Source organism: Lichenostomus cassidix, unplaced genomic scaffold (assembly GCF_008360975.1).
Source record: "Lichenostomus cassidix isolate B80296 unplaced genomic scaffold, HeHo_3.0 HiC_scaffold_864, whole genome shotgun sequence".
NCBI classification, from domain to species: Eukaryota; Metazoa; Chordata; class Aves; order Passeriformes; family Meliphagidae; genus Lichenostomus; species Lichenostomus cassidix.
In genome coordinates, this window is record NW_028147344.1 from 213,581 (window position 1) to 238,293 (window position 24,713).

The 24,713-nt window shown below is 49.8% G+C and overlaps 1 protein-coding gene across 1 annotated transcript in view; it reads right to left on the reverse strand.

The window, feature by feature from the left end:
• Nucleotides 1-21,383, reverse strand: part of LOC146423359 (uncharacterized) — a 97,173-nt gene extending 75,790 nt beyond the window's left edge. Inside the window, exons 1-4 of the mRNA XM_085044851.1 lie at nucleotides 21,363-21,383; nucleotides 20,904-20,982; nucleotides 19,975-20,716; nucleotides 19,689-19,808 (exon numbers count right to left, since the gene is read on the reverse strand). Of these exons, the coding sequence (XP_084900977.1) occupies nucleotides 19,689-19,808; nucleotides 19,975-20,716; nucleotides 20,904-20,982; nucleotides 21,363-21,383 (962 nt within the window). The remainder of the gene's footprint in view (nucleotides 1-19,688; nucleotides 19,809-19,974; nucleotides 20,717-20,903; nucleotides 20,983-21,362) is intronic.
• Nucleotides 21,384-24,713: the final 3,330 nt, after the last annotated feature.

A 24,713-nucleotide genomic window follows, 5' to 3' on the forward strand; every position in this document is an offset into this window, starting at 1 on the left:
CCTCTGGGACAGCTCTGCTGCCTCTGGCAGCACTTGGGCAAAGGATGTGGAGCGGGAAGTCTCAGGGAAGATTCAGGGAAGTTTCAGGGAAGGGAGGTTTCAGGGAAGGGAAGGGAAGGGACATCCCACTACAGCCCCATCCCACCCTGGACAAACTCTCACACCCCCAGGGGTCACAACAGGGGAAATCCCCTCAAGCTGTGCACCCCCTCCCCATATCCCTGTGTCTCTGCGATGTCTCCTCCTGTGCCCCCCAACAGTGACCCTGCTTTTTTTTTTTTTTTTTTAGTTTAAAGAGCGGGTTTCTACCCTGGCTCAGAGTAAGTGAACTAGAGACATAAATAGTGAATCTTTCTGCCACTATAGATACCATAATGAATGCTGCTGCAGATGCCAGAAGAGCACAGCAAATTGAGATTAAGAGCATCGCACAATTAGCTATACGAAATAGACTTGCAGTAGATTTGCTGTACTCCTCCAAAGAAGGAGGACTATGTACAGTTATAAATACAAGCTGTTGCAGTCATGTTGACTTAACTAAACTAATAGAAACAGATTTGCAGACAGTTCTGGACAAAACACAAGCATGAAATCAGATCACCTTAGATGACACTTCCTGGGGGTTTAAAGAGGTTTGGGACAAACTTACAGCATGGTTACCCAACTTATCCTTACTTAAACAATTGGTTGTAATAGTTATTTGAATTATTGCGTTGTTATTCACTGTCTCTACTAGTAGTTATTGTTGTATGATATTATGTACTTGGAATCGCCTTATGCTCAATGGCAAAAGTACAAACTTAGAAATAAGATAGAGAAAGGTATTTACTTTCGCCACATACTGGATTTGTAAAGAATTACAAATTACCACAAAAAAAGGGGGTGGGGATTGAGAAAAGAGTGGTCAATAGGTAACTCAAGTTAACTATTGAGAGACAGAATATGTGAATTCCAAACCTAGAAAAACAGGATTCCCTTAATGTTATCAGGGTAAGAGGGAGAAGAATCTGTTTGAAGCCAGCACAGGAAACACTGAATCATCCCATGAAGGACTGTGCACACTCCAGAGAGAAAGGTGAGGAGTGCATTGTGATGAAGACTACTGGGACCTTCATCCTGGAAGGGTCTTTGGGGGTCTCCAAACACCACTGGGACATACAGAGCATGTGTGGTGCACATGCTAATGATATTAATGACTTCTGAGACATTGCTTGTATAACCACTCCCATCCCAGGGAATGGGATGAATATTCTTGAAATTTACCTATAATATAGTGTTGTTGGAAGTGCGCAGTGTGTGTGTTTGGAGGAGTGAATCCCCCACACCCAGGGCACCAAATAAAGCAAATACCCACTTCTCTGACTTTGTCTCTGAAGTGTCTCTGGGCCTGTTTGGGGCCAATCAACAGAGAAAAACACCCACACAAACATGGAGACAGGGCTTAGCTTTGCTGAGGGCATTCATCAATCATTCAAGGGAAATGGGCCTGGGCTCACAGGGGATCAGGGGCATCCTCCAGAGATGATCATCTCCTCCAGCCTATGGAGGGGGACAGCACAGAGGTGTCACCAACACTTGCAATCCCATAAGACAAGGCCAAACATGACCCACCAGCGTGCACTGAGCCAGGAGAATGGCCTTGTCCCCACACCTCTCTCTGCAGCCACTGCTCACCTAGTCACCCAGAGAGGCAGCCAGGCACATGTGACCCACCAGCTTTTCAGCCCCAGGGGGCTGGGGACATTAGAGATACCCAGGGGGGCACTGGGGTTGGACTGTGTTGACCTGGTGTCCACAAGGGCAGGGGGTCGACCCCCCCGACTGATAAATTGCTAGACCTGATGTCCAGAAATTCACAATCTGCCCCACCATGATTTGGTGGAAAATGAAACAGAGCTGGTGAGATTGGAATTTTATAATGGGAATTTTATAATAATCACAGAATTTTATAATAAGCACAGGTGTTACCCATAAGAACTTCTTCTGTGTTTTATAAACAAAGATAAAGTTTGGATGTTGTTAGAACAGTGTCTCGAGATTTGGACAGTTCAGGCCTGGCCAATCAGGCCTAGGGGGAGGTTTCTGACTGACCAATCTGGGTGACCTCTGAAAAGTCTATATAGGTTGGATTCAAAATAATAAAGTTCCTTTTTTCTATGCCACGCTGAGAATCCGGGTTTCTTCTCTGCTAGTGGCTCAACAGCGACAGGGATTGTTTTGTTTGACTAATGAGAATGTACATTTTACCCACGCTGTGGAAGGATATGGCCAGGCTGCTGGAGGTATATGAAGATCTTCCACCTAAACACGACGTGGGAAGGAACAGCTGCCTCCAGAGTACCAGAGAGAACAGCAGCAGAAGAAACAGCAAAGAACCAAAGGGTGGCACACCGAGAGCATCCCACCCTGGACCGGCAAACAGCACAGATTCAGCACGAGAAGACCTCCAAATGGTAAAGATCCCCAACAAAAATTCAGCCTGTCCATGCTGTGGGACCCAGATGGACTGGCTGTTGGGCTTGACTGAACACCTGAAAAGAGCCCACGGGAAAAGCAGGATTTGGTTTCAGTGTGCTAAGTGTGGTAAGCAAAACACTAACTCTCATAGTATTGCTTGTCACTACCCCAAGTGCAAGGGATCTCCAGCTGGGGGGTGGATCTGTCACATGTGTGGTAGGAATTTTTGACCAAGATTGGCCTTGGTTAACACAAGAGACATTATTCATCCTGTTCTCAGGAAGCAGGAAAGGATGGCTGCATCCCGTCCCAGAGAGATCTCTGCCCGAGGAGCACACAAAAGAGTGTGGACAAAAGAGGAGGAACAGCTTTTGATTAAACTGGAGCCACAGTTTGAAGGAAAGAGAAACATCAATAAATTAATTGTGGAACACATTCCTTCAAAAACACCAAAGCAAGTAAGTGACAAAAGGAGACTGTTATGCAAGGGACCAGGGAAAAGAGGCAGAGATGACTTCTGAATCAGAAGATGATGAGGAGCAGCTGGGGAACATTGACCCCAGGAGGGACAATTAATAGTAGGGAGGGTGACAGGCAGCCTCATTCAGAGTCACCATTTGTAGGTGCCACAGGTGTAAAGATTTTCAGATTCCAGTATTTAATTTCAGATGAATTTCCTTCTGTTCCACGGCAATGACAAAGTGCTAACATATGCAAATACATCCCATGTTGTCCTTTGGATCTCTAACCAGGACGGACTTGACTTCTCCACACTGATGCTGAAGCTTTCTCAGTGGTTTGCAGAACCAGAGAATCATGGAATCGTGCAGGGCTTTGGGTTGGCAGGGACCTTAAAGAGATGGAGCACCAAATAGCATGTCAAACAGTTTCAGCTTGAGGAAGTTGTGCCCTGAGGACAGCTGGAATCTTTTCAGCAGTGTGTGCTGTTCCATCCCTCGCTTAGGGTGAGGATGTTGGACCTTTCAGCAGGCTCTGCTCTCCCGGGGGGTTTCTCTTCACAGGCAGGTTCTAAAAGCAGAATAAAACAGCAGCGTAAGGCAGAGCACAAAGGAAGCACTGGGCTGATCACATTAAAACTGCCCTTGCAGTGACATTTCACGGCTGACCCTCAGCCCCCCGGGCTGCAAACAAACCCCGCTCAGGGCGAGCACAAGATCCCCACAGAGCCCTGAGCAACAGCTGGAGCCCAGCAGGGCCTTGGAGGAGGCAGGGTGAGCCCCGGGCCGGGTTCCAAAGGGGCTGCAGGACTGGGGGTGATGGTGCCCTACTCTGTGTTAGAGTTGGGATCCACCTGCCTTTGGCTGCCCAGCCCCTTGGTGCCCAGAGGTACCTGGGCCCTTCCAGGGGCAGCTGTCCCATGGAGGAGGCTGGAGAGATGCCAGGGAAGGGGCTGGATCTCTGCCCCAGGTGGGATGGACTCCTGCTGACACCCCAGGCAACCCTACACCCAGAATCTCCCCTGATGCCTGGAATTTTCCCAGGGAAGCCCCTTGCCCAGGACCCCCTTTGCATTCCCATCCCTGCAACCCCAGCACCTCCCCAGATGGCCTAGGATGCAGCCCCTGGCCCAGCTGTGCCTCTTGGCCAGGACCCCAGTGCTTCTGGGCAGGAGCACAGCAGCTCCTGCAGCCCATTGCTCTCTGCAGGGCTCTTCCCCAAGGAGCCCCTTTGCTTTCCTCTGGTCAGGTTGCCAGTCATTGCCTTGAATAAATGTATCGACTGCCCCGTTTTACAGCTCCAGAAAATTTTAGGAAAGATGAAGTTGGAGGGAGGATTAAGTCAGCAGAGGACCCCCCTACCACTTGCCCACCTTGCTCAGCACAAGCCTGTGGCCGAGGGTTAGAGTAAAAAGCTACACAGCCCTTACCTTAAGCTTGTTTCACCCTTTGAACAATACCATTGGCTGGGGAATCCAAGAGTGTTTTGCCAGTCCATCCTGTTCATCAACCAATTTCCTGAGTGCCTGCAGAAAGGTGTGAAGTCTCCCTCCTAAGAGCCACTCCCTGAGAGCTCTCTGACCATGGGCCTCTGACATGATATCACTCCTCTGATAATTGGCCCACAGTTACCCCTCCCTCAGGCAGCTCCATGTATCCCAGCTGTTCCTTGTCTGATTGATAACTCATCCCAGGTGCTTTCCCACACCCACAGCCAGTCCCCTGGGCTGAAAATCTTTTATCATTGATTTGTTTGGCTGTTTAGTATGGAGTGTATTCTTCAGTAAGTTGATTGATAATTTTGTTGCCCCTGAACTGTTCTCTGCAGGAACACTGACAGCACACACAACCCCAGTGACTCCACAGGGACATCCCAGGAGTCTCCCACTTGCCAAGCCACCTGCACGGAGATTACAGTCTACAACAGGGTCTCAGGGGTGACATGCTGTGGCTAGCACAAGTCTTTCTCATGAGAATTCCTTTTGTGTTTTATAAATAAAGATAAAGTTTAGATGGTATTAAAAACAGTGTCCCAAGATCTGGACGGTGCAGGCCTGGCCAGTCAGGCCTAGGGGGAGGTTTCTAACTGACCAATCTGAGTGACTTTTGAAAACTCTATATATATGATGAAATCAAAACAATAAAGGTCTTTCCTTCTTGCCACTGAGAACTGAGTTCTTTACTCTGCTAGCGCCTCAACAGCGACATCATGCCACGTGTCTCCATGCTGCTAAGGAGCTGTCAGGTCACAGGCACTCACAGGGGCTCCATGGCGACATCCCTGCACTCTCCATCCTCCTAAAGAGCTGGGAAGTCACTGACAGTCACAGCTGCCCCTGGGCGTGTTCCAGCCACCTCCAGGCTGCCAAAGAGACCACATCTTGTCACAGGAACTCCGTGGGGAACTGCCCGAGCTATCCATGTTTCAAAAGAACACTGAGCTCCCAGGTGGTCCCAGGAGAACCACAGGCACACCCCAGGAGTCTGCATGCTGCCGAGAAGCCCTCGTGTCACAGGCACTCACTCACAGAGCCTCGGTGCTGACATCCCAGGCTGCTCACTGCTGCTCAAGAGATGTGATGGCAGAGGCACCTTCAAATCACTCAAAGAATCACTGGAAAACTATCAGGAAAGAAAGATTTCAGAGCAAAGCCACAGCACGACTAGGTTCCTTGGTATGCTTCGCTCTGCTACTTATGTTGGAAAATATACCAATTTTAAAATTTTGTATAACTTTACTCAAAGGTTTTGTTTGTCTTCACCCCGGGAAAAAGAATTTTCAGTTTCTTTCCAGCACATTGTTCCTCAGGTGAGGTCTGAGGAACTCATCATATCAACAGACTGGGCATAACTCAAAAGATAAAGAGCTATCAGCGGCCATTAATGGAACATCAGCTCCAAACAACACCCCTGCCTAACACCAGAGGCCAGGACATTCAGATTCTATGGGAAACTGAATACAGGGGGCTTGCTCAACTCTGGACCAATGAACTGTAAAACAGTCCATCTCTGCGTATTTTTACTCTATAAAATATCTAAAGAATCTAGCAAATGCAATGTGTCATGGAATGATTCTCCCCGCACATTCTCCCTGGCTATGTGTGGATGAGATGATTTCTGTGGTACATCCTGGCCAGAAAAACATCCTGGCCAGATAATAAAGTAATGCCTTGACTCTCTAACATTAAAAATATTGTTGCAGGGTTTTTGCTTTTCCCACAATTTCTACTTCGGTTAAATGAAATTGCAGAGTATTTTGGAGTTAAAGTCTCCTGCCTGGGTTACTGTGAGAAGCTTTTTTTGAGCAGAGTTTGCTCAGGCGCTTTTGATTTTTTTTTAATTTTTTTTTTAATATGTGTGTGTACTGTGTGTGTGGAAATGACCTGTGTTAATTTGTGTTTTGCTGGCATATCAATAATCCATGCGGGGATGCCTGTGAGATCAATGTAACTAGTTGAGTGTTGAAACATGTTTTGAATGTCTGTTGAATTTTTGCATCTATGCTGTTTCTCTGCATGTGCTAATAAATATCCCTTTGGGTCTCCTGTGTGTGTGTGTGTGTGTGTAGATGATATTTGTGAGCATATTTGTTCTGGGAATTGATGGAAGGGTCGGTTACTGTTTATGTGCCATTTTTCAGTAGCAAATTTGAGGTGCTGGAAAGAGCTCACAAATTCATATGGAGAAGATCCTGAAAAAGTAGCTCACATTTTTGAAACATGACTTTGGAGTGTCTGTTTGATTTTAGTATGTGTCAGTTGAACATGGTTTTGGATGCTTGTTGTGTGCTTGCTTAGCCGAGTCTTCAAGGAGCCAGAAGAGATGCAAACTGACACTGCTGAGGGGAAAGTGTGAACGATGTCTTCACCTCAAAACCAAGTTCTGCCTGCTTGCAGAAAAGGTCAACACAACAGGTGATGTTGCAAAACAAAACTAACTAGCAGAAAATAGAAGAATTTCCAAAGGGGTGTGAAGGAAGCAGGAATTCATCCTTCTCCCCATTCTAACATGTGTTATCACTGTGCAAGTTTGTTTCAATAGCATAAACAACTTTGAATACTCAAGTGTGTCCTCATCAGATTAAAAGCCAAGTGTGTCCAGACAGGAGACAAGGAGCCACTAAAGCCACAGAAGCAAAAAGAACTGCTGAATATCCCCACAACTGTGAGATCTACGGCCAGACACTCCTCTCTTATGTGAATAAAATTAACTCCAAAGAGGAACACGAAAGAACCATATTAGACAATATAATAAAGAGTTAATCCATTAAAAGCTGCCTTTGAGAAATCACTGGATATCATGAACCAATCTGCCAGGCTTTGGGCTCTCTAACTGAAAGATGCTTTTAAATTTAAATTAGCAGTTACCATTCATATGAATTCCAGTATGCTTTCCTCTTTCCTTTCTAATTTTTCTGCTAAAATTCCCACCAAAAGAGGGGAAGGGCAGGGGGAGAAGATAGTCTAATTAGATCACAAGCAGGGAAAACTAACCATACAAGAGTCCTAGTCACTTAACTAAATTACAAATGAGAAAAGCTATCAGTGGTCCTGATCAATGTCCGGAGCCAAGAAGTGGGCTGCCAAAAACTGAAAAGATTATTGTCTCTGAGACACTTCAGGATGCCTCTGTGTGTATGTGGGGAGGGGGCAGGTCAGGCCTTGCCCTGGTGAGACGGTGAACTGCTCCTCACCCACCCCCAGAGCATCCCAGCCCTGCAGTGGGGCAATCATGGACACAGCAGAGGCAGTGCTGCACAGAGCTCCCATCCCAGCCATGCAGTGGTGCTCTCAGCCATGCACACAGCAGAGGCAGTGCTGCATTCTCCCCATCCCAGCCATGCAGTGGTGCTCTCAGCCATGCACACAGCAGAGGCAGTGCTCCATTCTCCCCATCCCAGCCATGCAGTGGTGCTCTCAGTCATGCACACAGCAAAGGCAGTGCTCCATTCTCCCCATCCCTGACTCCACAGAAACCCAGAAAGCAAATCCTGCTGGGGATGGAAGGCCCAAGAAGGCCAAGGGCATTAACATTCCTCTTAGAATTTATATATATATCTGTCTTTCTTCATTTTCTTCAAAATATTAAGACAAAATTCCTTTGAAATTAAGTGCTCAGAATTCTGGACCTATGGGGAGGGGGGCTAATATGTAGAATGAAAGGAATAAGCGTGTGTCTTTACAAAGGGCTGGTAAGATAAGACCAATACTGAGAGATAGGAGAAACAATGGAAAGGATTTCCATACGAATTCCACTGATTGACTTACCCAAGGCTGTGTTAATAAACTACAAGAACAGAGACATAAGAAACAGAAGAAGGGGGGATTATGTATTAAGAGAGTCTCCATTAGACATTCTGGGAAGCTTGTTCCTCTCGAGTACCTCAGCCAGTGGGGAAAGACAGAGGGAACCTGCAGCCAGGAAAGTAAAAGAGGCTGCGTCCTCTAGCAATTAATGAGAGACCCTATGGGAAATGCCCATGACCTCTCCCTTTATTCGTGAATAAAGTTACAGGACTCTGTCTCCTTTTTGGACATAAACCTCTGGCATTTGAGGATTAACTTTCCTGTCAAGAATAAAAATCAAACTAGGCAAGGACCAAAGCCCAAGGATTGGCCAGTGCCCCCAGGCTGGGGTTGATATTGGATATGTGGACACAGTGCCTATAAAGTTTGACCCTTGGGCTGGCAAGGTCACTGTGCAATAGGACAAGTATTTCCCCACATCAGTGCTGTTCCTCAACTACAAGGCTTACTCTGAACTTTTATACGAAGGACTGATAGGCCCACAGGATTTCTCAGCTTTGCCAGGTGGTTTCTACACTGGCTCAGAGTAAGTGAACTAGAGAAATCAATAGTTCATCTTTCTGCTACTATAGAGACCATAATGAATGCTGCTGCAGATGCCATAAGAGCACAGCAAATTGAGATTAAGAGCATCTCACAATTAGCTATACAAAATAGACTTGCACTAGATTTGCTGTACTCCTCCAAAGAAGGAGGACTATGTACAGTTATAAATACAAGCTGTTGCAGTCATGTTGACTTAACTAAACTAATAGAAACAGATTTGCAGACAATTCTGGACAGAAAACAAGCATGAAATCAGATCGCCTTAGATGACACTTCCTGGGGGTTTAAAGAGGTTTGGGACAAACTTACAGCATGGTTACCCAACTTATCCTTACTTAAACAATTGGTTGTAATAGTTATTTGAATTATTGCATTGTTATTCACTGTCTCTACTAGTAGTTATTGTTGTATGATATTATGTACTTGGAATCGCCTTATGCTCAATGGCAAAAGTACAAACTTAGAAATAAGATAGAGAAAGGTATTTACTTTCGCCACATACTGGATTTGTAAAGAATTACAAATTACCACAAAAAAAGGGGGGGTGGGGATTGAGAAAAGAGTGGTCAATAGGTAACTCAAGTTAACTATTGAAAGACAGAATATGTGAATTCCAAACCTAGAAAAACAGGATTCCCTTAATGTTATCAGGGTAAGAGGGAGAAGAATCTGTTTGAAGCCAGCACAGGAAACACTGAATCATCCCATGAAGGACTGTGCACACTCCAGAGAGAAAGGTGAGGAGTGCATTGTGATGAAGACTACTGGGACCTTCATCCTGGAGGGGTCTTTGGGGGTCTCCAAACACCACTGGGACATACAGAGCATGTGTGGTGCACATGCTAATGATGTTATTGACTTCTGAGACATTGTTTGTATAACCACTCCCATCCCAGGGAATGGGATGAATATTCTTGAAATTTACCTATAATATAGTGTTGTTGGAAGCGCCGATGTGTGTGTCTGGAGGAGTGAATCCCCCACACCCAGGGCACCAAATAAAGCAAATACCCACTTCTCTGACTTTGTCTCTGAAGTGTCTCTGGGCCTGTTTGGGGCCAATCAACAGAGAAAAACACCCACACAAACATGGAGACAGGGCTTAGCTTTGCTGAGGGCGTTCATCAGTCATTCAAGGGAAATGGGCCTGGGCTCACAGGGGATCAGGGGCATCCTCCAGAGATGATCATCTCCTCCAGCCTATGGAGGGGGACAGCACAGAGGTGTCACCAACACTTGCAATCCCATAAGACAAGGCCAAACATGACCCTCCAGCGTGCACTGAGCCAGGAGAATGGCCTTGTCCCCACACCTCTCTCTGCAGCCACTGCTCACCTAGTCACCCAGAGAGGCAGCCAGGCACATGTGACCCACCAGCTTTTCAGCCCCAGGGGGCTGGGGACATTAGAGATACCCAGGGGGGCACTGGGGTTGGACTGTGTTGACCTGGTGTCCACAAGGGCAGGGGGTCGACCCCCCCGACTGATAAATTGCTAGACCTGATGTCCAGAAATTCACAATCTGCCCCACCATGATTTGGTGGAAAATGAAACAGAGCTGGTGAGATTGGAATTTTATAATGGGAATTTTATAATAATCACAGAATTTTATAATAAGCACAGGTGTTTCCCATAAGAACTTCTTCTGTGTTTTATAAACAAAGATAAAGTTTGGATGTTGTTAGAACAGTGTCTCGAGATTTGGACAGTTCAGGCCTGGCCAATCAGGCCTAGGGGGAGGTTTCTGACTGACCAGTCTGGGTGACCTCTGAAAAGTCTATATAGGTTGGATTCAAAATAATAAAGTTCCTTTTTTCTATGCCACGCTGAGAATCCGGGTTTCTTCTCTGCTAGTGGCTCAACAGCGACAGGGATTGTTTTGTTTGACTAATGAAGAATGTACATTTTACCCACGCTGTGGAAGGATATGGCCAGGCTGCTGGAGGTATATGAAGATCTTCCACCTAAACACGACGTGGGAAGGAACAGCTGCCTCCAGAGTACCAGAGAGAACAGCAGCAGAAGAAACAGCAAAGAACCAAAGGGTGGCACACCGAGAGCATCCCACCCTGGACCGGCAAACAGCACGGATTCAGCACGAGAAGACCTCCAAATGGTAAAGATCCCCAACAAAAATTCAGCCTGTCCATGCTGTGGGACCCAGATGAACTGGCTGTTGGGCTTGACTGAACACTGAAAAGAGCCCACGGGAAAAGCAGGATTTGGTTTCAGTGTGCTAAGTGTGGTAAGCAAAACACTAACTCTCATAGTATTGCTTGTCACTATCCCAAGTGCAAGGGATCTCCAGCTGGTGGGTGGATCTGTCACATGTGTGGTAGGAATTTTTGACCAAGATCAGCCTTGGTCAACACAAGAGACATTATTCATCCTGTTCTCAGGAAGCAGGAAAGGATGGCTGCATCCCGTCCCAGAGAGATCTCTGCCCGAGGAGCACACAAAAGAGTGTGGACAAAAGAGGAGTAACAGCTTTTGATTAAACTGGAGCCACAGTTTGAAGGAAAGAGAAACATCAATAAATTAATTGTGGAACACATTCCTTCAAAAACACCAAAGCAAGTAAGTGACAAAAGGAGACTGTTACACAAGGGACCAGGGAAAAGAGGCAGAGATGACTTCTGAATCAGAAGATGATGAGGAGCAGCTGGGGAACATTGACCCCAGGAGTGACAATTAATAGTAGGGAGGGTGACAGGCAGCCTCATTCAGAGTCACCATTTGTAGGTGCCACAGGTGTAAAGATTTTCAGATTCCAGTATTTAATTTCAGATGAATTTCCTTCTATTCCACGGCAATGACAAAGTGCTAACATATGCAAATACATCCCATGTTGTCCTTTGGATCTCTAAGCAGGACGGACTTGACTTCTCCACACTGATGCTGAAGCTTTCTTTGTGGTTTGCAGAACCAGAGAATCATGGAATCGTGCAGGGCTTTGGGTTGGCAGGGACCTTAAAGAGATGGAGCACCAAACAGCATGTCAAACAGTTTCAGCTTGAGGAAGTTGTGCCCTGAGGACAGCTGGAATCTTTTCAGCAGTGTGTGCTGTTCCATCCCTTGCTTAGGGTGAGGATGTTGGACCTTTCAGCAGGCTCTGCTCTCCCGGGGGGTTTCTCTTCACAGGCAGGTTCTAAAAGCAGAATAAAACAGCAGCGTAAGGCAGAGCACAAAGGAAGCACTGGGCTGATCACATTAAAACTGCCCTGCAGGGACATTTCACAGCTGACCCTCAGCCCCCCGGGCTGCAAACAAACCCCGCTCAGGGCGAGCACAAGATCCCCACAGAGCCCTGAGCAACAGCTGGAGCCCAGCAGGGCCTTAGAGGAGGCAGGGTGAGCCCCGGGCCAGGTTCCAAAGGGGCTGCAGGGCTGGGGGTGATGGTGCCCTACTCTGTGTTAGAGTTGGGATCCACCTGCCTTTGGCTGCCCAAGCCCTTGGTGCCCAGAGGTACCTGAGCCCTTCCAGGGGCAGCTGTCCCATGGAGGAGGCTGGAGAGATGCCAGGGAAGGGGCTGGATCTCTGCCCCAGGTGGGATGGACTCCTGCTGACACCCCAGGCAACCCTACACCCAGAATCTCCCCTGATGCCTGGAATTTTCCCAGGGAAGCCCCTTGCCCAGGACCCCCTTTGCATTCCCATCCCTGCAACCCCAGCACCTCCCCAGATGGCCTAGGATGCAGCCCCTGGCCCAGCTGTGCCTCTTGGCCAGGACCCCAGTGCTTCTGGGCAGGAGCACAGCAGCTCCTGCAGCCCATTGCTCTCTGCAGGGCTCTTCCCCAAGGAGTCCCCTTTGCTTTCCTCTGGTCAGGTTGCCAGTCATTACCTTGAATAAATGTATTGACTGCCCCGTTTTACAGCTCCAGAAAATTTTAGGAAAGATGAAGTCGGAGGGAGGATTCAGTCAGCAGAGGACCCCCCTACCACTTGACCACCTTGCTCAGCACAAGCCTGTGGCCTAGGTTTAGAATAAAAAGCTACACAGCCCTTACCTTAAGCTTGTTTCACCCTTTGAACAATACCATTGGCTGGGGAATCCAAGAGTGTTTTGCCAGTCCATCCTGTTCGTCAACCAATTTCCTGAGTGCCTGCAGAAAGGTGTGAAGTCCCCCTCCTAAGAGCCACTCCCTGAGAGCTCTCTGACCCTGAGCCTCTGACATTATATCACTCCTCTGATAATTGGCCCACAGTTACCCCTCCCTCAGGCAGCTCCATGTATCCCAGCTGTTCCTTGTCTGATTGATAACTCATCCCAGGTGCTTTCCCACACCCACAGCCAGTCCCCTGGGCAGAAAATCTTTTATCATTGATTTGTTTGGCTGTTTAGTATGGAATGTGTTCTTCAGTAAGTTTATTGATAATTTTGTTGCCCCTGAACTGTTCTCTGCAGGAACACTGACAGCACACACAACCCCAGTGACTCCACAGGGACATCCCAGGAGTCTCCCACTTGCCAAGCCACCTGCACGGAGATTGCAGTCTACAACAGGGTCTCAGGGGTGACATGCCACGTGTCTCCATGCTGCTAAGGAGCTGGCAGGTCACAGGCACTCACAGGGGCTCCATGGCGACATCCCTGCACTCTCCATCCTCCTAAAGAGCTGGGAAGTCACTGACAGTCACAGCTGCCCCCAGGCGTGTTCCAGCCACCTCCAGGCTGCCAAAGAGCCAAGAGATCACATGTCGGGGTTTGACCCTGACTAAATGCCAGGCACCCGTGCTCTCTCCTGCCGCAGGCATGCAGGAGAGGGGAAAGGAAAAAAAACTGTTAAACACACACCAAATTCATGAGTTAAGTGAGATAGGACATTGACAAGGGGATGCACGGAAGAAAAGGGCAAGCAGGCTTCAAACTTAAAGTTGCAAAGTGAGTTAATTACCTAACTGAGTCGGAGGATAAATGAGAGGTAAAAATAAGAACCCTCTTAAGAACCAATTTTCTATTCACTCCCCTCCCTCGTTCCAACCAACAGCTTGGGTAAGGGGCAGGGTTTGGGGTATTTTCTTAGTCCATAGAGCAAATCCATAAATCTGTTCTTTACCACAATTCTTCTACTAAGAATACTGTTTATCTCTGCTCATTCTCACTTAAGACAGTTTCTCCACTCTCAGCCCTTCCCTCTTAGGAAGCAGTTTCTCTGCTCACCCCCCTCCCTCTTTCCAAACCAATAGCACAGGCAGGGGGCAGGGGGCAGGGTAAGGGGTTTGTTCTCTGCTCAGTCCATCAGGGAGAGGGGTCCTCTCCTTAGCCACGGGGTCCTCCCATGAGAGACAGTCCTCTGGGAACTTCTTTGGCGTGGGTCTGATCTCACGAGCAACATCTCGCCCGAATTCTGCTGCAATATGAGTCTCTTTGTCCATAAGATGCAGATTTTCCCGAGCCGAGGCCAGGCTGCTTCCATCCCAGGAGCAAGAAAAAGGCCTTTCTCTCCCTTGCAAGGCCTTTGTAGCTTTAACTTTTTAAATGAGACTTTCTCTGGATCACAGCTTTCTCCAGGCATCCACCTGCTCCTCTGGCATGGGCTGTGGGTGGATTTCTCCACTCCTGTGGACTCCATGGGCTGCCAGGGGGACAACCTGCTCCTCCCATGGCCTTCACCACAGCTAGCAGAGGGTTTTCAGCTCCTCCCTCACCTCCTCCACTGACCTAGGTGTCTCCTTGTTTTCTCCTCACATATTTTTACCTCCTCCTCCTCCTCCTCTAGCTAAAAAGAAGTGTGTGACTACTTTGTTTTAATTTTTTTCTTAAATATGTTTTCACAGAGGCATAACTAGCATCTTTAATTGGCCCAAACTTGGCCAGCAGCATGTCCATCACTTTCAGAGCTATCAGAGATTGGCTCTGCTGGACTTGGTGAAAAACTTCCAGAACTTTCACTCAGGACACACAGGAGCCATCTTTGTGCCTCTCCCCACCCCTCAGACACTTCTTCAGGCCTACTACAACAGCTTTTAGAGGGTTTAAATTTCTCCTAGGTGTTAAAGATACCTTGCTGATGTTCTGTTTTTTGATATTTGGCCAAATAGTCTAATATGATGTAAATTACCATTTATGAGACACAGAAAATGACAGACATAAAAACTGAGGACAAATTTACATACATACATACACAGTAGTAACATAATTGCATAAGCTATAAAATAGGTAAAATCTGCAATTATGGAATAAATGCTTGCAAAAAAAATTTAATAGCTAAAATTGCAATTTATAGAAAAGTACTTCTTCTTATTATTAATAGCTAGCAAGAATAATAAAAACTTAAGAATTCTGTGTATCTTACTTGCCAATTGGTGGTGGAAAATATGTCAAAATTCTTACACTCAGTTCCCAGGAAAGTAACCACAGAGTCTGTGTTCACACTCTGAGAAGTTCTCCACACATCTTCAGAGTGTGTGTAAGAAACTTCTACCTCTGGTGTATTTCCATGAATCTTTATAGTTGTAAAGGTGTGCCTTGTGTGGTCAGAAAGCATTGTTTTCCCACATTCTCTCTTCATCCCAACATATGGGCTGCATCTGGAATGTGCCTTGGCTTTTCCAGGTGGAGCTCAATATCTGGGTTCTTTCAGCTGTGTTAATATAGAGTAAGCTAGAACTGGACAAAGTCAATTTTGATAGACCTTTACTTGCCATGAATTTCAAAAACAAAATGTGAATTTGAATGCTCAAGTACTTCTAATGAATTTTTAAAGCTTTGATGCCTACATAACTTGGGTCAAAGTGACAAGATGCTTATAGAGCTTGATTTATAAGATATCAATATAACCTGAACCATAAGTTTCTATACTAATATAACCCAAATCATAACTTTCTATACAATGTAATAACTAGTATATGGTTAACTAGTTGCTTAATGCTTGGATAGACAAAAAAAAGAAAACCAAAAAACCAAACTTGCTAAGTGGATAGTTTCAAAAATGGACAAGTATAGTTTCAAAAATACATGTATAGCTATATTGGTAAGCAGCAGGATGTACTAATGAGAAATTGGCATATGTAAAGCAAATTAGCCACAAAATAAATAATTGAGACTGGTTAGATCCAGAAAGACCAAGAAACACCATAACTGCTCATGCTCTGAAAACAAAGTTGGAAAGTTCAGATGTGAGGAAGACCTTGAGCCTTCATCGAGAAAGACCCCCAAGACGACCTAAATTGGGAAGGTGCAAGAACAGTGCAAAAGAACTATTTATAACCATGAGATAGCATTATGTAAATTAGTTCCAGCACGTATATGACGATGTCATAATGACAGAGCAATATTAGGCAATACTTACTGTAGAAATATAGCAATTGACAAGGGTGGGTGAGTTAGGGGGAGAGATCCCTCTCACCTCAGGCGCTGCAATAAACAAATACCTGCTCTGTTTACTGCTGTATCATTTACAGCTCAAGCTCGACAACTTTTCCCAGCAGTGTCATCGAAAATCGGTTAGAAAATAAAAACCCTCTAACACTCATTTGAAGTGATTGAGAATCAGGCATTACTTTATTTTCTGGCCAGGATGTGCCCAGGAAAATATTCCAAGAACACATCCTTTCAGAGGATTTTTCCCCAAACTTTATACAGTCAAAACCCCATAGAGATGCACTGTTTCAAAGTTCATTGGACCAGAGCTGAGTAACCTCTGGTATTCAGTTTCCCATTGGATTGAATCTGCTCTAATTAATCAGGATTAATTAGATTTAATCTAATTAGATTTTTCATTCTCCAGTTTTCCTATCAGTCCTTTCCGGACCAGATGTCTTCACCCCTGCTGGAGGTGATCTGGTGTAGACGTTTGTAGATAGCCACTGATGTCCCTGCAGATAGCCACTGATGTCCCTGCAGATAGCCACTGATGTCCCTGCAGATAGCCACTGATGTCCCGCTGATGTTCTGCTGATGGCATTTTATCTCTCTGGTTGTCTTTGCAGTTGCTCCCAGTCTGTCAATTATGTTAATCCCATCTCCTTAGGGTGATATTATATCTCCTAAAAAACTATAGAAAATTCCTTTCCCCCAGGCAAAGTCAAGTCAAGGCTAACTAGAGAGACAAAATAGAAATTTAAAAGTTAATATTGTTTCCAACACCAGGATTCCAGGTGGAGTCTCACCTGTGTGAGAGACAGGGAGACAATCCCTGCCCTGATCCTGCTGGACACAGCATTCCTGATCCAAACCAGGAGCCACTGACCACCCGGACATTCCTGGAGATGTGCATACATGTGTGACACACCTGGGCACACCTGGAGATGTGCATACATGTGTGACACACCTGGGCACACCTGGAGATGTGCAGACACATGTGACACACCTGGACACTCCTGGAGATGTGCAGACACATGTGACACACCTGTGCACACCTGGAGATGTGCAGACACATGTGACACACCTGGGCACACCTGGAGATGTGCAGACACATGTGACACACCTGGGCACACCTGGCTGGCAGCCAGCCACTGTCCCCAGCACCCCAGCTCCTTTCCCAGTTTTCCAGCCGCTCTTCCCCCACCCTGGAACATCCCATGGGGTTATTGTGACCCTCACACTGTCCTCAGGTCATCCCATGCCATCATTCCCACAGATCGCCAGCCTGTCCCAATCCCTCTGCAGAGCTTCCTGCCCTCCAGCAGATCCTCATCCCACCCAGCCTGGTCTCATCTATGAATACACTGAGGCAGCCCTCAATCCCCTCATCCAGACCATCAGCAGAGGCAAGGAACAGGATCATCCTGGAGGATTCCAGGCGTTCCATGGAGCCAAATTTCAGGCTTATGGCTCTTTCATCTCTGGGTGTCCCAGAGACCATGGGTGTCCCGATGGATCTGATTTTCTCCCTGACCCCAAATTCTCCTGTTCTGGATTCTGTTCATGGGTAAATGGGCTCCTCTGGCTGATTCCTGTGGCTGTGTGTGGTGTGATGATCCTGGCTGGCTCCCTGGTGTCCCCAAATCTGTCACATCTCTCTCCCCTCCACCCCTGGGTGGGGAAAAATACAAGGAACTGCTCCTGAGTTGGGATAAGGGCAGGGAGAGATCCTTGATGGATTCTGGGCGAAGGGGACTTAACTGGGGATAATAATTGGATTTATTCCCAGTCAGAATCAGAGCAGGAAAAACAAGAAGTAAAACAAATCCTAAACCACCTTTTCCCAACGCCTCCCTCCCTGCTGGGTCTCACTTTATTCCTGATTCTCTTCCCTCCCAGTGGCTCAGGGAGACAGGAATGGGGATCATGGTCCACCTCAGACAAAGCTCCTCACAGAAGGTTTTGTTGAGTCACAAGGTGCAGAAATGACCCTCAACACCCCACAGATCCCCAAACCCACCAGAACCCCCCAGACTTTCCAAACTCCTCCAAGAGGAGCCTGGGAGGGGCTGGATCCAATCCCAACCCCTGACTTTGTCAAGATGTAAAGGATTGTAAAAGTGTAATTGAACCTTTATCTAACTTTGTCCCACAGGGTTAAGGATGGAAAACACAATATATTTATATAAATGTATGTAATAATGCCTAGACATAGAGATCTTAATGAGAATTATTTACTACACACCATAGGAGCTATAACAACTATTACAATATACATACTGTGCAGCAATATTGAAGCAATTGTGTTAAAGCAATTAGAGTAAAGCAAACCCAATTATTAAGCAGATGGATGTCACTCCCCCAGAACAACGACCATGGGAAAATCTCTGGCTCAGCCTCAAGGAGTGACCTTGAGGGGTGCCCCAATGCAAGGAGGACTCTCCACACTCCCCAAGAAGGGAAATGTCACTTTTACAGCCTGAAGTGCTGCCCTGTCAGTCGGATGTGCCCAGGCTGTGCCAGCTCAGCAGCTCTGGAGAAGTTCCCAGTGGTGTCACTTGGTTGTTCCTTTCTCCAGGGATTCTTCCAGCTCTGCCACAGCTTCAGCTCCCTCTCAGGATGTTGAACTTTGGGATGGAGGAGTCAGGCTGCTTTCAGCATTACTCACCCCAAAAGCAGTGTGACTCCCTTTCTTCATTTCCAACTGGGAGCTTTGCAAACAGGGAATTGCTGGAGTTGTTTGACCTCATTCCAGGCTCAGCATCTTTCCACAGGACACCCTCAGGAGATGTCCCTGCCAGCTCTCCCACCCCTTTTCCTCCCTCTCTCACCTCCTTCCCATTGTCCCCACAACCCCTGCTTCCCCCACAGCTTGTTTGGAAGTGTCCCCCCCACCACGCTGCTGATTTTGGGGTCTCAGCCCTTTCCTGCTCAGTTTGAGGGTCCAAAGCCCTCTCTTTTCCCCCCTCTCCTCCACCTTTCCCACTGTGACCTGAATCCCCAGCCTGAACCCCCTGATCTTGGTTTGGGGGATCCCAACCCTCTTTTCCTCTCTCTCCCCCCATGTTTCCCATCGTGGCCCCCATCCCATGCTCCCTGCTCACCCAAGTTCCCTTGGCTCCCAGCAGCACCCTACAGCCCCAGCTACCCCCACAGGCCCCATCCCCAGCTCTGGGCAGCTGCTGACACCCCAAAAGCAGCTGTGCTGTGGTGTGCCGTGGGGCTCCATGGTCATCCAGCGCTGCTTGATGCCATCAGAAGAAATGACTGGACAGAGCAGGTGAGATTTTTTTGAGTCTAAAGTCAGCAAATCTTCCCTCTTCCCAATGAATTTCTGATGTTAGTCTCCATCCTGATGGATGTTCCTGCTCCTGCATTCATCTAGGTGCCCATGGGGAAGACACCACCAGCCAGGTGTCTTCCCAACGTGGGCCACCAGGAATGTGAGTCACCAGGTCTCTGCCAAGTGTCGTTCCTCCCATGGGGGACAGAGTTGGAGAAGCCCACAAAGCACTTCCTGCAGTCGGGGCACTCGCAGGGCTTCCCTCACTGGTGGATCTGTTGGTGTCTGGTCAAGTCAGAGCTCCAGGAGAAGCTCTTCCCACACTGGGGACACTCGTAGGGCTTCTCCCCGGTGTGGATGCGCCGGTGGGTGACGAGGTTGCACTTGTGCTTGAAGCGGTTCCCGCAGTCGGGGCAGCGGAAAGACTTCTCCTCCGTGTGTGTCTGCTGGTGGCTGACGAGATCTGAGCTGCTCTGAAGCATCTCCCCACACTCAGAGCACTCGCAGCGCCTCTTCCTGGTGTGGCTGATGGTGGGTGGTGAGGCTGAAGTTGCGGGTGAAGCGGTTCCCGCAGTCGGGGCAGAGGAAATGCTTCTCCCCCGTGTGTGTCCGCTGATGCTTGAGGAGATCTGAACTGCTCCGGAACTTCTTCCCACACTGGGAACACTCATAGGGCCGTTCCCTGGTGTGGATCTTCTGGTGGGAGACCAGAGTGGACCTAATGGTGAAGCTCTTCCCACACTCCAAGCAGGTGAAAGGCCTTTCCCCTGTGTGCACAGGCCGGTGGGTGATGAGGGAGGAGCTGTCTCTGAAGGTTTTCTCACAATCCCCGCAGTTGTGGGGCTGTTGCAGTTCCCCTCTGTGGGCCTTCTGGTGCAAGACCAGGCAGGAATTGATGGTGAAGCTCTTCCCACATTCTGAACACTCATAGGGCCGCTCGCCCGTGTGCACCCACTGGTGGTAGAGGAGATGGGAGGCATGGTTGTAGCTCTTCCCACATTCCCCACACTCAAAGGGCTGTTCCCCCGTGTGCGTCCGACGGTGGGCGAGGAGGCCGGAGAACGACCTGAAGCCCTTCCCACACTCCACACACTTGTAGGGCTTCTCCTCCCCATCCTGAAGCTGCTCATGAACCCCAAGCTTCGGTCCTTGCCTGGATCTCTGTCCACCTTTCCTGCACAGGGTTGGTCTTTCCTTCTCAGAGCAACCTGGGCTGGGTTTGGAGCCTCTCCTTGTATGGGATCTGCAGGGCTTTTCCTCCCCCTTGGATTCCTGCGCTGTGGAGCTGCACAAAACAGCCTCTTCCACAAGGTTCTGCTGCGTAGATTTATCCTCCTTGGTCTCCAACCTCAGCTCACTGCCTGGGGGAGGAAGGACAAGGAGAGGATTTGGGATTTGTCTCCATGCCAGAGGAAAGGGGAAGGAGATCCCCTAGTCTGTCCCTGGCAGGATGGTGGTGGCTGTGGGGTTGTCCTGCAGCTGGGACCAATGCTGGGCTGGGAGATGGAGGAGAAGAGAGGGGGAAAGGGGCAGTGACTTCCTCCTCACCTGCCTGGTTGTCCTGGGGCACCTTCCTCTTCCTCACAGGCCTCTCCTCCATCTGGCCAAGGTTTGGGAGTGAGAAATCCTGTTGTGGGGAAAAGTACAAGGTATGAGCACCTTGGGTTCCTCCTGCCCAAGTCCACATCTGGAAATCACTGGGCATCAGGTGTCCACAAAAACTGCCAAAACACCAAGATTCAGTCGCCCAAAATACACAAATCACCAAGATGCAGCAAAAACACCCAACCAGGAGTTTCCCCTCTCTGGTGTGTCCATGCTGGGCTTTAGGGGGTCCCTCTTCTCTGAGCCACTGCAGGTCAAGCATGTATTGGTGTTCCCCCTTTCTGGGCTGCTGGGGGTCCTGGGAATCCCAGAGATCCCCCTCTTCTGGGCACCCCAGTTTGGTGTAACAGGTCTCCCAGGGGTCACCCCCATCTGGGGTCCTGTTTCAGGGACACAGGGTACCCGTGGGTCTCCTTTGTCCATGATCCCAACATCACCAGGCTGCCAGAGGTCCCTGCTCTGGTCAGGCATCTGACAGTGGTCAAGAATCCTGCTGGGAGTGGTCAAGGACACCCAAAACCTGCTGCTGAGGGGAATTTTGGAGACCCCCAAAGGGAGGAGACCACCTAAGGGGTCATGAGCACTTTTCAAGGGCATCTCCACCCCCTCAAAGGAACTGGGGGACAAAACCTCATCAACCCCAGCAACGGGGGTGCCATGCCGAGGTGAACCAATTCACCAATTGCATGAAATCCATCCCCAGCTGCATTCAAGAGCCCGAGGCAAGTGTTGCCAGTGCCCAGCTCAGCAGCACAGTGATGCCACAGAGAGCTCAGAATCAGCAGGGCTGGAGCTGGCAGGGAGCGGCCGAAGAGCTTGGGCTCTGTGCCCAGGGGCTGCAGGGCCTGTGAGTGACAGAAAGAGCCCAGAGGAAGCTCCTTGTCCCCCACGCAGGGACCCCCACGTCCCCCCCAGCCCACGCTCCTCACTCCCCACTGCGGATCTCATCCAGCGGCTCTATGCTCTGCTCTCTTGGCAGCCACGCCCAGCCCTGGGCAAGAGCTCTGCCAGCTCCTGCTTTTCTCTCTCACAACCCCCCAGCTCCCCCCAGCCCCCAGCTCCACATAAATAGTTTTGGGGTTATTTTTCTTTGGATTGATTGATTTTGCATTTTTGTTTGCTTTTGCTCACGGTGATTTACCCATCCAGTTAGTGGCAGAATGCCCCTTGAGAAGGAACTCTGTCGTGCTGTCCCTTTTTCTGAAGTCTTGAAACACTAGATCCCGAGAGAGGAACAGCTCTGCAGACACCCAGGGCAGTGCAGGAGGAGGGGCTCCAGGCCCCGAGCTGTACTCAGCATCCCAGTCCCTCCCAGTCCACTCCCAGACGTGCCCCCTCTCTCCCAGACCCTCCCAGCAAACACCCAGTCCTCTCCCTTTGCCCTCCAGTCCCTCCCAGTACATTCCCAGTACCTCTCAATGCCACCCCGCGCTCCATCCCAGTGCCTCCCAGTTCATCCCAGTGTCTGCCCGCTCTATCCCAGTGCCTCCCCAGTTCATCCCAGTGTCTGCCCGCTCTATCCCAGTGCCTCCCCAGTTCATCCCAGTGTCTGCTCGCTCTCTCCCAGTGGCTCCCCAGTTCATCCCAGTGTCTGCCCGCTCTATCCTAGTGCCTCCCAGCGTGTCCACCTCGCAGGTGCCATCGAGTTCCCAGCTGGCCCCGGCCACCAGCTCTGCTCCGCGATGATTTCTACCCTGCGCAGCTGCAGCTGAGGTGGTTCCAGGGCCAGCAGGAGCTCTCGGGGCAAGTGGTGGCCACCAGCCTGGTCCCCAGCGAGGACTGGAACCACCAGCTTCTGGTGCTGCTGGAAACACCCCCGGCGTGGGACTGGGGGGACTGTGAGGGGTTTTGGAGGTCTTGGGTTAACTGGGGCGCCACGCTGGTACCCCTTTCTCGCTCTCCCACCTGCCCTTATTCCCCCTCTCCCACCCCTTTCCCATCGCTATCCCCAAACTCAGCTCGGTTTGGGGCTGATCCACCCCTTTCCCATCGTGTCCCTGCCCGGCCCCGCTCTCCCGAGAGCTCTCGCCCGCAGCCGCAGGGATGGAGGAGGAGGAGCGGGAGGAAGAGGAGGGACAGAGGAGGAGGAAGAGGAGGGATGAAGGAGGAGCAGCGGGAAAAGGAAACAAGCAGGGACAGGAGCACCACGTGCGCTCACCTGTATCCGCAGTACCTTCGCCCCAGGAGCATCGCTCTCCCCGCATTCCGCAGGTAGCCGCAGGGAAGGGGGAGCTCGTCCCAAATATCCTGGGCCGTTTTTTTGAAGCGGGCAGGGACATTTGGAGCTCGCACGAAATGTATTTGGGGCTCCCTGTTTCATTCTTTCTGCAGGAGTCAGGCTGTCTGGGTTCTGCCACACACCTGCTGCCCAAAGTCAATAGACACATTAAAACCCATTTTAAAGACCTTAACACCCATACCGTCACCCAGCGAGTTGTTTGTAAAGACTTTAGCTTTCCTCTCACTCCCCGCTCCCTGCTGATGAGGAGCTGCAAACTGCTGCTGCCTTGGCTTCTCCTGCAAAGCAGGGATTCCATCCGAGTGAGTCCGGGAGGGAGCCGGAGGTGCCACCAGCCCCCAGCGAGGCCGGGGCGCTGCAGCAGCGAGGGGCCACCGGGGGATTGTCGGGGTGAGGAGCTTTGCTCTGAGCCAGCGCTGTCCTTGCCCCTCCCTGGCTGTGCCCATGCCCCGCGGTTTAAAGGCGTGTGGGTGAGGAGCGCTGACCTGGCGCTGACCTAGCCCTGGGCGGGCTGGGGGAGCTGGAGCGGCTACCGAGCCCGGAGCCGCTGCCTTTGGCCGGGAGCCCCCCGGGCAAAGCTCTCCGCTCGGGGCCGACATTCCCCGGAGCCCCCCGGGCAGGGGTCAGTGTGGCCGGGCCGGGGCCGTGTCCGCAGCGGCTCCGAGGGGAACAGCCCGGCCCGGCTGATGCTCGGGGAACTGGGCTGAGCCGTGCTCGTGGGGCAAAGGCTGAGGGAGAGAGGGTGAAGCGACGGCAAAGCGGCCTCGGGCTCCCCGTGCCCCCCTGTCCCCGCAGCTGGGCTCGGTGGCCGCCTTGCTCAGAGGCTGTGGGGAATCCCTGGAAAAATCCATCGCGGAGCAGAGCAGGCGGCCCGGACCAGCTGGGAGCTCGATGGCACCAGCGAGATGGACACGCTGGGAGGCACAGGGAGAGAGCGGGCAGACACTGGGATGAACTGAGGAGGCACAGGGAGAGAGCGGGCAGACACTGGGATGAACTGGGGAGGCACAGGGAGAGAGCGGGCAGACACTGGGATGAACTGGGAGGCACTGGGATAGAGCGGGTGGAGGGCGGGGTGGCATTGAGAGGTACTGGGAATGTACTGGGAGGGACTGGAGGGCAAAGGGAGAGGACTGGGGGTTTGCTGGGAGGGTCTGGGAGAGAGGGGGCACGTCTGGGAGTGGACTGGGAGGGACTGGGAGGGACTGGGATGCTGAGTACAGCTCGGGGCCTGGAGCCCCTCCTCCTGCACTGCCCTGGGTGTCTGCAGAGCTGTTCCTCTCTCGGGATCTAGTGTTTCAAGACTTCAGAAAAAGGGACAGCACGACAGAGTTCTTTCTCAAGGGACATTCTGCCACTAACTGGATGGGTAAAGCACCGTGAGCAAAAGCAAACAAAAACGTAAAATCAATCAATCCAAAGGGAAATAACCCCAAAACTATTTATGTGGAGGATGAGGGGTGGGGGGAGCTGGGGGGTTGTGAGAGAGAAAAGCAGGAGCTGGCAGAGCTCTT